We start from the raw sequence: 16,115 nt of genomic DNA, 5'->3' as shown, positions 1-16,115 counted from the left end.
ATTTTCAATGTAACCTGATCAAATTCCCAACTCACATAACCTGGTTTCAACTATTCGGCTAATCGACCGTACTGCATTCAGGTGACCATATCTCAGTCTACCAAGGTCCGTTTAAGGCGTTCTTGGTAGCGTTACAAAGTTAAGACAGCGCACTGAAACTTTCATGTTTTGGTGAAAGGCTAAATCCAAACGGATTATAATGAATAAACGTAATCAAATAGACTAAACTGTCCACGCGGAACTCTGAAATGTAACCTAAATCAGCAAGGGTATTTTCATCTTTGCACAAGCTACGATGCTCCGCTTGAGCTGAAATTTTGTAGGAAACTATAAAATACCATTCTCTACAACTTTCATGTTTTGATCTAAGGCCAATTCGGCCTCTAACATGAGGCAACAAAAACGGGCAGAATAGGATGAAAATTTCCAGAAATCTGAAATCTTTTGGTTTCAATGATAGTTTTTATAATTTCTTGCTACACTTGCTACCAAAACCCCCTATATAACCTTATATACAACATATACTAACTATACAACAAGTTTAGGCAGAAATTAATCAAACTCTAACTTACATATTCCATCCAAAAATCACCACAACAACTTGCATCGCTTGTAATCAAACCCAAAACATGGACTATTTAACATCTTAAACAAGAATAAAAGGATCAAAGCCATAGATCAGATTTTATATCTCAAAAAGAAGGCTTGCAAGAGTGATCCTCCACTATTTCTTGAAGTTTTTGGTTCCCTTAGCTTGCCAAGCTTCCAAACTTACAATCAATCGGTTTTGAATTCGATTTTAGCACTTGGTTGGTGTAAATCAAGAAGGAATTTGTTTTCTCTTGCTCTCCCTTTCTCTCTCTCTTGCTCGGCTAAGATGCAGAAAATAATGAAGGAGATTAAGCTAAGTTTGTCTTATAAGAAGGTAGAAAGATAAGAATTAATTCTAACCACAAGTTTGGCCAACACTTGGCTTAATCTCAACCACAAAAATTTTCTCTTTCCTTCCTTGCATTTGAGCCACAAATTTTGGTCAAGCTTAGCTGTAAATTAGGAGATATTTTACTCAAATATCAATAAACTTGTATGGTAAGAAAGTGGTGGTCAAGTGGTGCCTTCAATCAGTAGTGCGCGGGACCCGCCGGTTCGCGCAGTTTTTCTTAAAAACACACGTACTAGGGTTTTTACTTCCTATTCACCAACCTTATCTCATTGCTCCGAATCACATATTATTTCTCACTTAAGAGTCACTTTTAATCACCAAATGTGATCCTTGCTCCGTACCGAAAATTCATCCGGCGAAAAATTGCGAAAACCCTAATTTGCTCCAATCTTGAAACCGAAGAGTGAAACCCTACTTTCTAGGTTCATTGGCACTTATTGTGGGGTGATTGAGTAGTAGAGCCATTATAAAGTAGTATTTGTCAAAGAAAAGGGAATTTTAAGAAAAATGTAAGGGAATTTGCACGGCTTCTGGCCGGATTCTCCACAAAACACTATTCACCAGAAAATTTTTCCCTTTTCTTCTGCCTTGGGGCGTCACAAACTCTCCTCCTTAAAAGAATGTCCTCGACATTCCAACTTGTACTAATCAGATCAAAATAGTTCTCGAAAGTCGATCACGTATTAAGAATCATTTCAATCTCGCTTATCATAATCAAATATTAATCAGATCAAATATCTCAAAAGCCAATCACATACTAAGAATCACTCATCACAATCAAGTACTAAAAGTACTCCAATCCAACTTATCAAATAATCTTGATCCAATAGATAGTCAGACGAGTAACTGGATACATATACAAAAGGCTCGAAATCGGACTTAAAGTCCCTGATATTTGAAAAAACAATCCAGGACATAACGATGTCTCAAGTCAGAAATTACCCCTGGTGGTGCTTAAAAACACAACAAACTAGCACTATGGCTAAGCTTCACCAGAATTTCAGATGCAGGATTTTGTCCATGGCGGTGCTGGACAACACAACAGGTTAGCACAACGGCTATACCTCGCCAAAGAACCTCAGTTCAAAATTTCATCCTTGGTGGTGCTTGGAAACACATCAAGCTAGCACAACGGCTAAACTGTGCTTGGAAACACATCAAGCTAGCACAATGGCTAAACTTCACCAGAGGATCTTAGCTCAAGACTGGTGGTGCTTGGAAACACATCAAGCTAGCACTACGGCTAAACTACACCAGAGAGCCTCAAGTCAAAGTTTCATCCCTGATGGTGCTTGGAAACACAACAGGCATGCCTCGCCAGAAGAATGGCGGTGCTTGAAAACACAACAGGCAATGCCTCACCAGAGAGGTTCTGTTCAACCGCTACAAAAGAGTAGTAGCCGGTCTATAACCAAACAAGTACGAAAATGTTCAGAAACAGAGTCAAAAGCAGGGTTCAAGTGTATCGGTTCAAAAGCAGGGTCAATTATTTCAGGTTCAAAGAACATGAGTACGAGTAGGAACTCACTCGCCTAGCTTATGCCCAGTAATTCACACTCTCAAGCAGTCATCAAACTCAAATCCACATACGGATCATAGATGAATCAAGATACTTGTTCAAGAGTAAAAGAGATACCCTATTTTTAGCCTGGTCTGGTCTATCAAGGGTACGTAAGGGTACACTAGCCGATACAAATTCAAGTCTCAAATGAGCTCAGTCTAGTCGGTCTTAGACAGTTCAAATGTCTCAAATCTTAACATTTACCACTCGGGTGGTATAACCTTAATCAAACAGGAAAATTAGAAGAAAAATGCAACCCAAAACTTTTCTCAACAATTCCGACCACCACCATAATCTATCAAAACCCTAGCCAAGAATCCAAAACTAAGAAACTGTACAGCTCAGGCCGTACGCTCACAAGCGTAATTCAACCAAATCATATCTTACGCGTACCACTTTCAAGATTCACAACTGACGCTCCAAAAGAGCACTGAACGTACAAACCAATCCCACAGTCCGGCATCCTAAACTTTAAGCCTAGGATACACTACAAAGATCTGAAACCTATGCTCTGATACCACCTGTGACGACCCCACCTCCCCCTAAGACGTACCAAAGGGTTCGGCGGATCGCCTGCCCAACTCTCGCCGGGACTCACTTACTACATTCCTCAAGTAAATTACAAGGTACAACTCGAATGATACATCCAATTCTCCAAAATTACATATCATAAGCGAAGCGGAAACTAGTTCTAAGCGTAGAATGTAGATATACATCCGATTCAATTCCAAATATTTATACAAGCCCAAAGTACATAAACCAAAACCAAATCTAAACTATACAAGATGTACGCCATCCAGCCACACAAAGATCCAAATACAAGATCTCCTTTACTTCGATCCCTGTGGGGAGAAGAAGATAATAGGGGGTGAGCTAGAAGCTCAGTGAATGACTAGTAAAAGCAACAGCCAAGTATATTTCACAATAAAGCATTGATATGATGTCATGATGCAGTAATCAAATGTTCATTTATTGCTCATGTGAGCCAGTGAAGTTCTTGTACTTAAATACCCAATGCTCGTTTAGATCAGGTAACCGTGAAACAGAAGTAAGGAGCCATCGTACTCCAAAGAATGTGTAAACAGTAGTGGAGACATTGGTTCTAAGCACAAGACTTTCCAGGAACTCATTGGAGCCAAATTATGTCATGGCACACACCCAAACCCAAATGATATGCAATGGAGTAATAAATGCAAGAATTAGTTCAAAGTAACTTTGGAAATAGTTGAGAGATCACTCACCAACCACGACTCACGAACCTCATCCATCATTTATTATTGTCTTGCTCAAGTCCAAGCCCTAGATCACAAATGGAAATAAGGACTAAAACGATCAAAGCGGAAAAACAATAAAGGAATGCATCGGGCGTGCGCGGAAATGAAAATGGTACAAAATGGGTTACACGATTTTGCCCATAACTGGAGCTGTGGTTATCAGATCAAAATGTACTAGGTAGTGTCTCGAAGCTTAGACAAAGAGTTACAACTTTCATGAAGTTTTCAGTGTATCCAAGTCAAATTTGCCAAATATAGAACTAGAACTCCAAAAGCTAGTTTATCTTTCTCGTGAAAATTTGGCAGCATGCCCCTTGTGTTTACCTAATTTTCCAGCCATTTAGGCTTCATTATTTTTCCTCAACCAAAACCCAAAGTCACACATATCAGAAATTCAAGTCAAAAGCCGTTCCATAGGCTCATAACATCATAAGAATAAGAATTAAAGTAATAACAAGTGCGGAAATACAATCTAGCAAAAGACAGATTCGACGTGTGGTTGCGGAAATAACACATCCGAGGCTACGCTTATCGGATTGAGGCGCAACTTATGCCGTTTCGAAGCTAAGACACAGGGCTACAATGTTCATGAAGATCACTTAGTCAAATTTTCAATGTAACCTGATCAAATTCCCAACTCACATAACCTGGTTTCAACTATTTGGCTAATCGACTGTACTGCATTCAGGTGACCATATCTCAGTCTACCAAGGTCCGTTTAAGGTGTTCTTGGTGGCGTTACAAAGCTAAGACAGGGTACTGAAACTTTCATGTTTTGGTTAAAGGCTAAATCCAATCGGATTATAATGAATAAACGTAATCAAATAGACTAAACTGTCCACGCGGAACTCTGAAATGTAACCTAAATCAGCAAGGGTATTTTCATCTTTTCACAAGTTACGATGCTCCGATTGAGCTGAAATTTTGTAGGAAACTATAAAATACTATTCTCTACAACTTTCATGTTTTGACCTAAGGCCAATTCGACCTCTAACATGAGGCAACAAAAACGGGCAGAATAGGATGAAAATTTCCAGAAATCTGAAATCTTTTGGTTTCAATGATAGTTTTCATAATTTCTTGCTACACTTGCTACCAAAACCCCCTATATAACCTTATATACAACATATACTAACTATACAACAAGTTTAGGCAGAAATTAATCAAACTCTAACTTACATATTCCATCCAAAAATCACCACAACAACTTGCATCACTTGTAATCAAACCCAAAACATGGACTATTTAACATCTTAAACAAGAATAAAAGGATCAAAGCCATAGATCAGATTTTATACCTCAAAAAGAAGGCTTGCAAGAGTGATCCTCCACTATTTCTTGAAGTTTTTGGTTCCCTTAGCTTGCCAAGCTTCCAAACTTACAATCAATCGGTTTAGAATTCGATTTTAGCACTTGGTTGGTGTAAATCAAGAAGGAATTTGTTTTCTCTTGCTCTCCCTTTCTTTCTCTCTTGCTCGGCTAAGATGCAGAAAATAATGAAGGAGATTAAGCTAAGTTTGTCTTATAAGAAGGTAGAAAGATAAGAATTAATTCTAACCACAAGTTTGGCCAACACTTGGCTTAACCTCAACCACAAAAATTTTCTCTTTCCTTCCTTGCATTTGAGCCACAAATTTCGGTCAAGCTTAGCTGTAAATTAGGAGATATTTTGCTCAAATATCAATAAATTTGTATGGTAAGAAAGTGGTGGTCAAGTGGTGCCTTCAATCAGTAGTGCGCGGGACCCGCCGGTTCGCGCCGTTTTTCTTAAAAACACACGTACTAGGGTTTTTACTTCCTATTCACCAACCTTATCTCATTGCTCCTGATCACATATTATTTCTTACTTAAGAGTCACTTTTAATCACCAAATTTGATCCTTGCTCCGTACCGAAAATTCATCCGGCGAAAAATTGCGAAAACCCTAATTTGCTCCAATCTTGAAACCGAAGAGTGAAACCCTACTTTCTAGGTTCATTGGCACTTATTGTGGGGTGATTGAGTAGTAGGGCCATTATAAAGTAGTATTTGTCAAAGAAAAAGGGAATTTTAAGAAAAATATAAGGGAATTTGCACGGCTTCTGGCCGGATTCTCCACAAAACACTATTCACCAGAAATTTTTCCCTTTTCTTCTGCCTCGGGGCGTCACAGGCACAACCAAAAACTTCAAGTTGTGAGTAATCAGGGACAATACCAAATAATGTTTCATAGGATGATTTGTTTTTAAGAATAGAATATGGCAGTCTATTGATGTTATAGATGGTAGTAAGTGCAGCTTCTCCCCAAAATGGTTCAGGTAACGAAGCAGAAATTAGTAGAAATCGGACAATATCCAAGATGTGACGATGCTTTCGTTCCGCTCTACCATTCTGCTGTGAAGTGCCCGAACAGGATAAATGGGGTAAGGTCCCCTGAGGGGTGAATATAGTTTGAATATCACCAGAGGTATATTCACGTGTATTATCAAATCGAAACAACTAAATAGTTTTAGAAAACTGGGTTTGGATCGTGGCATTAAATTCATCAAAAGTGGAAAGGAGTTCAGAACGGGATTTTAACAAATATATCCATGCATAACAAGAAAAATCATCAATAAAAATAATGAAATAACGAGAACCTCCCATGGTAGGGATTGGAGCTGGAATGAGAATCACTTTTATTAAAAGGTAAAGCAGGTTGTTTTGCCAATTGACATGGCATACAATCAAAAGACTCAGATTTAATAATCCCTAATTTTCCATGAGAAATTAATGATTTCAATTTTGCATGAGAAGAATGATGTGATAGCCCCACCTTTCCTTAGGACATATCCCAAGGGTTAGCAGGCTGCCTGTCTAACTTTCGTCAGGACTAACTAAACCAAAATTCACAGAAAATACTAAAACACTTAGTTAACTTCCAATCATCAATCCAGAACTATATACAAAAGAGTCACTATTGATTCAAATTTAAGGTATAAACCAAAGTATTTAATCTTATACAATACATGTAAGGTTTACTAATACAGAGGAATTTAAACAAAATATCTAAAAGCTATAACTAGCTCAACTCTTCTCCAAAAATCACGTTCCCAGGACTTCATCCCTCTGTAAGGAAAACAAAGGTGACAGAGTGAGTTTTCACTCAATGAGGTACCACAGGTCATGCACTCGAAAATCACATAATTAAAATTTTAATCTATCAAATATAAGGATCAAGTAAAGGAATAAGTAAACACCACAACTATTACAGCGCGATTCAAATAAAAGGATACAAATGACTTTCAAGAGTCAAATTTCCCAATCGCATTAGTTTGATCCAAACTTGCTGACCCTCCGTCAACGTTTAGAGAAGCAAAAATATTGACCGTAGATCCCCATTTTACACCAGTTTTCGTCTACCAAACATAATCCTTACCGGGCCCGAACACCAAACAGATACAGTAGTGCTAATATTCAAGTATACCAACTATCAGAAGAGTCCAGTATTCGGTCAATCAGCGACAGTTTCCTCATGGCCCGTCAATCTATCCCGATCAAACCCTTGCTGTCTCTATTTGATTAACTACCAACGACGTTTGACCTCAAATTCACAGTAAGGTCGTCGGATATTGTGCTCCAGACGACATCAAAGTCATGCACAAGTAATAGATTTCAAATAAACAGTAGACCAATCAAATAATCAAGAGGAATCGAGTGTGATAAAAAACACACTCGTCCAATCTAGATTAAACCAAATCACAGTCATACAACTCATAAATTTCAAAAAAAAATTTTAAAAAGCTAAGAATGGTCTTGGTCCAAGTCAAAGTTCCATGGCTTTGTTGACAAATGGCATTCCAAGATTAATCCCCATCTATTTGTCTTCCAAATACTAAAATATCTAGTCAATCTCTAATTATCCCATAACATCTTATAAAATAATATTTCTTTGTACAAAACTCCTCTTAATCATCAAAAATTTATCACACACACCCCACTAGTGGATCCTACTTCTATAATGCACTACGAATTCAACATATACTAACTTATAGAAGAAAAATGATTTAAAAACTTAACTCACTTAAAAAAATTTCTAGAAAATTAAGGCAATAAAATAAAGTAAAGAAAATGTATTCAAAAAAATAAAATAAAATAAAAATAAAAATAATTTTTGGATCCTCATAGATGACCTAATCTAGAATACCAAATAGACATGGTAGGCGCGAGAAGGTGGAAGTTCGAACAATCGTCCAATCTTATGGCCGATCCCAACTGTTGTTTTGGTCAGTGGATCCTGAATAAGACCACTAGCACGGGAGAAGAATAAGTGAAGGTCAAGATCACATAATTGACCAACAGATATAAGGTTTAGGGATAGTTGAGGGACAAAATAGACATCAGAAAGATAAATATTATTAGATGAAACAGTACCAGTGTGTGTGACAGGCATAATAGAACCATCAGTTGTAGAAATGGAAATTGGTTGGGAAGGTAAGTATTTAGAATAGAAAATATCTGAGTTAAAAGTCATATGATTACAGCAGTCAGAATCAATAAGCAATGAAGAGGTACCTGATGTGGCAAAAAATGCACAAGCGGAAGGCTGAGCAGTGCGAGCAAAAACTTGGGAAACTATGGCCTCCAAATCAATAGCAGAAGGAGCAGTAGTATTTATAGGTGTAGGAGATGTGGAACTAGTAGATTTAGTCATAGGACCAGTGACAGTGGTAGCAGCTACAGGAGAAGAGTTCCATGTATGCTATCTTGGTTCTCCCTTTTTTTGTTGAAGCTTGATGCATTCGGAAATGTCATGACCAAGTTTGTGATAGTACTTGCATTCAATGGTGGATTCGGTTCCTAAAGAAGCAGATACAGGTGATCTATAAGTTGTAGTAGATTGTCGATATGTTGGAGCAGGCTGCCGGGGAGCAGCAAGGACCCATATAGATAGTACGTGGAGCTGTAGTATTGCGGCGAATTTCCTCAGAAATCAGATCCTTGAGAGCAGCATCAAGGGAAGGTAGTGGCTTCTTGTTAAGAATAGATGTGCATCCTGTGTCATAGTCATCAAGTAAGGCCATGAGGAACTAGATAAGTCGATGAGAATCACGGTAGGTATAGAATTTGTCTGCATCACTAGTGCAGGTCCACTTTAGTTCGGATTCAGCAATCTCATCCCACAGACAAACCATATGAGAGTAAAAGTCCTAAATAGATTGTCCAGACTGTTGTTTCATGGCATATCCTAAAGAGAAGGTTGGTATTGTCGGGATAGGTCTGTTGTTGTGTATCGATCTGCCAAGAAATCCCAGACTCCTTTTGCTGTGTCAAAGCATCTAAAAAGACGATTTATGGCTGGCACAGATGTGTTAGTGATCCAAGTGATGATCTGGTGATTATCACTATCCCACTCTTCAAAACGGGGCGGCAAATTGTTCAGAAGACTTGCCACCAGAAGCAACAGGAGCAGTAACATGACTAGTAATATATTTCCACAATTTATGACCATGAAGAAAATTTTGAAAGGCATATGCCCAATGAGAATAATTTGTGCCATCAAGGATAATGTTAATAGGTTGGGACACGTCATTTTGAGCCATAATAATGGTCAATATATTTGTGAAAAAAATGAAGAAGATCCAAATGGAGGATGAATGACTGATGTAAAGGGCAAAGAAACTAACCAAAAAATGATTAGAATGAAAGAGACAACAGTGAGTTTTAAAAAGAGAGAAATATAAAGGATCAAGAGACTCTAGATTTTGAACCTACAGCTCTGATACCATGTTAGAAAACTAAAATGAAAAAAATGTGATATATTTCTCTTAATCATAATACAATGAGATGTCCCTATATATAGGTCTATAAACTAACATACATTGAATCTAGACTAACTTTTGCAAAAGGAAAGATCTATAATTGGTCCTAACTAAACGTAATTGATACAAGAGAATCATATAATTGATACAAGAAAATTATATGTCATATTGACATATTTACTTTAACAAAAACGAAAAAGAGAAACTATTAAATCACATTTTATACGACATAGTTATCTTGAAACTTGATTCTTTGTGTATTTGTACTGTACAGCGGTCTCGTCCACCAATTGTGGTTCACGAAAGGTTATATTACACCAGCCTTTCTTGAAGTTTGTCGATTTAAGCAAAACGCTACCTCTAGTTTTACGAGTTTATTACTCTTCAATTTTAACATGCTCATATATAAGCATTTTAGCTTTGAGGTAATAATAGCATAAAGTATATATACTGCAAATACCCAAATTGTCCTTGTGAAATTTTAAAGATCTAATCTAGATATTATCCTCACAGTCGAATTAAGTATAGGCAAATATCAAAATAAAGGAAAAAAAACTTCACAATCTTGAATAGGGAGGTCATTGTAACTCTTCAAAATTGCTACAAGGGATGTCTTCATTTTATGACAAACCTTAAAGGACCATAGAGAAATAGCCATTTGCAAAAGTATATGTGCGTAGGCCAATATATGTCATTTCTAAAATAAAACATCATCTCTTTCAAAGAATCTGATTCCAACTAGCTCAATTTGGATAATTTTGAAATCCTATTAATACATTCCAAGCAGCTCAATTTTGATATTTTGGAATCCTATTAATACAATACTTCTATTAGTTTAGCTCATTGTTAATCACTTTACTGTGGAGAACTATAAGCTCCAAAGATTTTGAAAGACTTTCAAAGTTGCAAACCATTGACCATTAGGAGATCCACCCGCATTGGAAAAATCCATCCTATATCCACTAGATTGATGAACTATTTTTAGTTAATATAAGGTTGACGTTATGACCAAATTGGGAGATCAGGAAGGGAGAGGTGGTTGGATGGAGAAAGGGAAGAAAGGTAACCGAAGTCGTAGCCACAACTGCACCATAACACTCGAGTCTCTTAGGAACCACAGACATAAATTTTGATAATTAACGGTGCCAAATTCCTTATCACGACTATAAAAAGGCAACAAATGTAGTTTCGATTACACTATTCAGATAAAACAAATGCAAATAGTGGGGAAGAAAAAAGAAGAAAAAAAGAATAGCAAAAGATGGCAGGAGCATTTGGCATCACATTGTTGTGTTCATGGCTGTTCTTTACATGCATTGTCCAGGCCCAAACTGGACCTATTGATGTCACTCAACTTGGCGCAAAACCTGATGGCAGTGCTGATATGAGCCAGGTAATTAATCTTAATCTTAATGCCAAAGCTACATGCATTGAAATCAAGTTGGTTGGTTGATCAATTCACCAAAATTTGAAGAAAAGTTCGTGATTTGTCGAAAACATTGTCCCCATGAAATAAACAATTGGGCTCTAAAAGATTTGCCATTGTTGCAGGTTTTGGCGGATGCTTGGAAACAAGCATGTAATTCTACAACAGCATCTACAATTTTGATTCCAAAGGGCACATTTTTATTAAAAGAAGCGAGCCTTGCAGGTCCTTGCAAAGCACCCGTTGAGATTCAAATACAAGGCATCATCAAAGCTCCTGAAGATCCTGCACAAATAAGCAAGGATAACGAATGGATGACAATTAAGTACGTTGACCGATTGACACTCTCCGGAGGTGGTACCTTGGATGGCCAAGGAGCCAAAGCTTGGACCCAAAATGAATGTCGTGTAAAAACCGAATGCAGCAAACTTCCAAATGTGAGCCAACTTTTACAACATTGATTACACACCTATGAATGTTTTGCCAATGATACAGCAGTGAAATTAATAATCTGATTGTCATTTTTTTAACTTGAAATTGCAGACTTTGAGCTTGAATTTCGTCAACAATACTGTTATCCGCGACCTAACTTCTTTGAACAGCAAACTGTTTCACGTGAATCTTTTCGGATGCAACAATATAACATTCCAACACTTCACAATCACAGCACCTGGGGACAGTCCCAACACTGATGGTATTCACATTGGACATTCCACTGGAGTAGTCATCACAGATTCAAACATAGGAACCGGGGACGATTGCATCTCAATTGGTGATGGTGCCAAACAAGTTAATATAAGTAAAGTGACATGTGGACCTGGCCATGGAATCAGTGTTGGAAGTCTTGGAAGGTATGACAATGAACTGCCTGTTGAGGGTATCTTTGTTACCGACTGCACCATCTCCGGTACTTTAAATGGTGTAAGAGTAAAGAGCTGGCCAGCTGCTAAAAGTGGTAGTGCCACCAATATGCACTTTGAAGGTATTATCATGCAAAATGTCAGCAATCCAGTGATCATTGATCAAGAATATTGCCCAAACAACCAATGCACAAACACTGTAAGTTGCAAAACATGCATGCTAAGACAATCAAATTCTAAAGTGCATTTCTTTTCGAGCTAATTTTTTTCTCTCCTCGTTGTTTTGATTTACAGGCCCCATCAAGTGTTAAGATTGCTCAGGTCAGCTTCAAGAACATCACTGGCACTTCAGCAACACCAGCTGCTGTGACACTTCTTTGTAGTAAGAGTATCCCATGCGATGGTGTAGAGATTGCTGACATTGACTTGGCATACAATGGCAATCAAGGGAATGTGTCAAGCAATTGTGCCAATGTGAAGCCAGCTCTGAGTGGCAAGCTGAATCCTCCAATCTGCGCCAATGCCACCATTCCTGCTCAGGCTGCTTAAATTCCCGCAAGCGTAGGAATGAGCTCGAAATTTTTTTTCTCCTTCTTTTTTCTTTCCCCATTTCTAAAAAATATATTTCAGGTCTTATTATTTTTTGAATCCATTCAAGAAGTAATTCTCTTAGATGAATCCATGCTCTGTATGAAAATGTAATTAGTTTTGATACTTTTGAAGACAAATAAAATATTGTCTCAATTTTTGCCGTATCCTAATACCCTTCATCTTATAATTATGTTTGTTGTTTTTCAATTAATTGTATCAATAGTTACAAAGATAAAATTCTCCATTACAAAGAGGAAATTCAACTTGTAATGGTCATTAAATTACCACACTCCCAACTAAAACTTTTATCTACATTACACTTCATCATTAGTTATGTTACATGTCAAACTTTCTTACTTATTGTCATTCTCCCTATTAAAAAAATACTTTGGGGAAAAAGAACTTTTTGTTGTGTTTTGTGTTGGAGTGTACTTAAAATTAAAGAAAAAGAATAGAGAAAAAAAGAGAGAAAACCAACTATCTCTCCCAAATGAAGTTTAAACTAATGACAATAAACCACTGTAGTGAAGAACAATCAGATATATAGGATTATTTGCACCCCGTTGTTAATAAACACTACACCCAAAAGAATGCATATAGCTCATGTTCAAACAACATACATCTATTCAAGTTCAAAAACATTGCGTCTTACTTCATATTAAGCAACTTTATTGCAATACTAATGAACTTTTTATTTTCTATCCTCTCATCTCTTCCCATATATTTTTTGTCCCCAACTATCAGTCTAAAGATTCGACTTGAAGCCTTCCCATAATCATTGGATCAACATCAGTGATTGCAACATTATCGATCTTTTTCTCATGTAATAAGAAATAATAACAATGATAAGCATGCATACAACTTCTACGCAAAGAATTACTTCCCTTTGGGAAAAAAAATTCAGGTTACCAAGTCCAAAAAAAAAATATAAAGTGTTTGTTCATCTACTTTCACATGTACAAAGTTAACCCAATAACTGAACTCTCACAACTTGTTTGTCATTTACTTTCAATTTGAGCATGACACTGGTATGGTTGGTAAATGAGTTGGCTGGGAGGGTGGTGGAGAAGGATTAAGTGGGTGGCGCAGTATAACAAATAACATGGAATGACACAAATCCAATAAGCCAATTCCTTTATACAAATGACCTTCCATAGATTAATGATGCAGATTAAGCATTTGATATAAACTCTATTATTATTCCCACCCTTTGATGTGCAAATCCACTTTTCTTACTTAACAGTATTGCTTTGTAGATGGAAATATCATAGTATAATTATTAAGCATAATAATATTATGAGTGTACAATAACTTGGATAAAAAATGACAGTGTCTTAGAGTTGGAGTTATAAGTAATCGAAAAACCATAAAAAGAAAAAATAGCATGAAGAATGTTAGATATGGTACTCCAAACTTAAATAATATTTTCAAAAAGAAAATTGGTCGAAGAAAATGAAAAATATAGAAATACTATCTCATAAAGTTGACGATGTAAATTTAATATATATATATATATATATATATATATGTATGTATATGTATATAACATGCTACAATTTGAGATAATATAATCTTATCCAGATGGATTAGGAATGAACTAATTACTTTAGCAACAATTCAGGAGTACCTATATGCACGACACCTTCATAATATATACTCTATCACGATTAAAATCTCAATAACATATAATTTGTTAGTCTTTTATGCAAGATTGATGTTCCTTAGAGTATCATTATTTGACAGTCTTTTATGCATTGCTTCTGAATATGTGCTTGTATTTTCAAAACCAAATTGGTTCCTCCATATGTACTATGCATTAGAGCAACCAAAAAGAGTAGGCCTTTTACATTCACTGATCTAGCAGGATTTTAATGTAAAAAAGAATAGCTATTGAAGATATACCTTGCCTTGAAAGATGGTACTCATCGTAGCTTGTGGGACTTCTATCCTATCACGTCCAAATTATGAAAAAAATCAATAGACACAACAATAGAGTTTACTGTTAGTCTCGCACAATACATTCCTCCAAAATCTTGCCGTTTGGATTGCTATTTTTAGGAGTTGTTGCTGAAAAATCTACTGTAGCGATTTAATGTATGTGAGATAAAAAAGTGATTGAGATATATATTCACAGAAAATGTAAAAATTTTTCTGCAGAAACTAACAATCCAAACAAACAAATTATCATGTGCACTTCTATCAGCAAAACTATTTTTATACTAATTTACATATAGCAATAATATGAGTATCACGAGAAAACTAGTGGCGGAGCTAGAAATATTATTTAGTGGGGACACAAATTGACAGTCATATTTTTTAATTAACAAGTGACTGGTAATAATAAGCATGTATTTACGAAAAAAATTTGATTTAATATCAATAATGACACTTGCTAAGCGTAAAAAAATGGTAAATAAACCAAGATTTTAAAAAAATGAAGATGTACCAAGTTTTGGCACTTTGGGATCGGATTCTTTAACTTTTATTTAGAGTTGGAGGTGAGTTCAAAGGCACGTTAAGGATCTCTTCAATTAAGCAGTTTGAGGTAGGTGGTGTTTACTCCTCTATGTTTTATGAAATGTTAAATATAAATTTTCTCAATTAAATGCTTTATATTAATACATGTAAAATGGAACATGTGTGCTTGTTTAAAATATTTTGCTATGCTATGTTTTAGGATACGTAATAAGTGACTAATTTACGTAATAATTGTATGATATTTTATATTATTTTTAGTCACTTTGGTTATATTATTGGAAGAAAATGAATCATTTTGGCTATAATTGGTGAAAAATGCTTTTAAGTAATTAAATGAGGTTTTTATCACTTTTTACTTGGATTTTGTGTATTTTGACAGTTTTGACACATTTTCGTATTTTGGCTATAACTTGAGCTACAATGATCGGATTGAGATGATTCTTAAACCAATTTGAAGATAAGAGATAGATCTACAATTTTGGTGAAGACATCTGAATCCAGTTTGAAGGTTTTCCAGGTCAAAAAGCCGAATTACAGTAGCTAATTTCTATTGGTCGAAGCTGAAACAGGGCAATGAGCAGGTAAGGGTATTTTGGTCATTTCTCAGTCTACACAAATTCAAATGAGGTGATTCTTGATGAATTAGAAAGCTAACTCAAAGAGCTACAAGTTTTATGTTTTGGTCAAGAGCTAAATCAGCTTTTATCATCAAGAAAAGTTTGGTTGAAGTTGACGCAAAATCGGAGCAGAGCTGGAAATTGAACGAAAGTGCACCAAAACGTCACTGTAGCAATCCGGCGGGAACTTGGCCGGATTTCTGGTCGGATTGTGGTCAGAGAAGTCTGCTCTTTACGTGGAAAACTCAATTTCACCTCCACTAAGTCACATGTGATGCTAGACATGTGAGAAACATTCCCAGCTATAAAAGGGAGGTGTAAGCCTCACTTCTTGACCAACTTTCACCTTTATATAGCCAAAGCTTGCAAGATTGAAGGGATATAGAGAGATATACAGGAGAACTTGGAGAGTACAGAAATGTAGCTCTTTCATCTTCTGAGTGTTAGGTTAGCATTAGTGTAGACTGGTATAGTTCATCCATTCTTGAATGTTAGCTAGATTAGGATGAAGATGGAGATGAAGAAGGAGGAGTTGAAACTCAAGTGACATGGGTTATCTCTTCTCCAACTCTTTATCTTTTGTAT

General features: G+C 36.3%; 1 protein-coding gene across 1 annotated transcript; it reads left to right on the top strand.

Annotated features, from left to right (window-relative positions):
* Positions 1-10,769: 10,769 nt before the first annotated feature.
* Positions 10,770-12,588, top strand: LOC140017041 (polygalacturonase-like). Its single transcript, XM_072071401.1, has 4 exons — positions 10,770-10,951; positions 11,110-11,421; positions 11,528-12,043; positions 12,139-12,588. The coding sequence occupies exons 1-4, from the start codon at positions 10,820-10,822 to the stop codon at positions 12,391-12,393; spliced, it is 1,215 nt and encodes a 404-aa protein (XP_071927502.1). The 5' UTR covers positions 10,770-10,819; the 3' UTR covers positions 12,394-12,588.
* The last annotated feature ends 3,527 nt before the right edge of the window (positions 12,589-16,115 follow it).

Source organism: Coffea arabica, chromosome 11c (genome assembly GCF_036785885.1).
Source record: "Coffea arabica cultivar ET-39 chromosome 11c, Coffea Arabica ET-39 HiFi, whole genome shotgun sequence".
Taxonomy (NCBI): Eukaryota; Viridiplantae; Streptophyta; class Magnoliopsida; order Gentianales; family Rubiaceae; genus Coffea; species Coffea arabica.
This window is presented reverse-complemented; position numbering and strand designations above follow the sequence as displayed.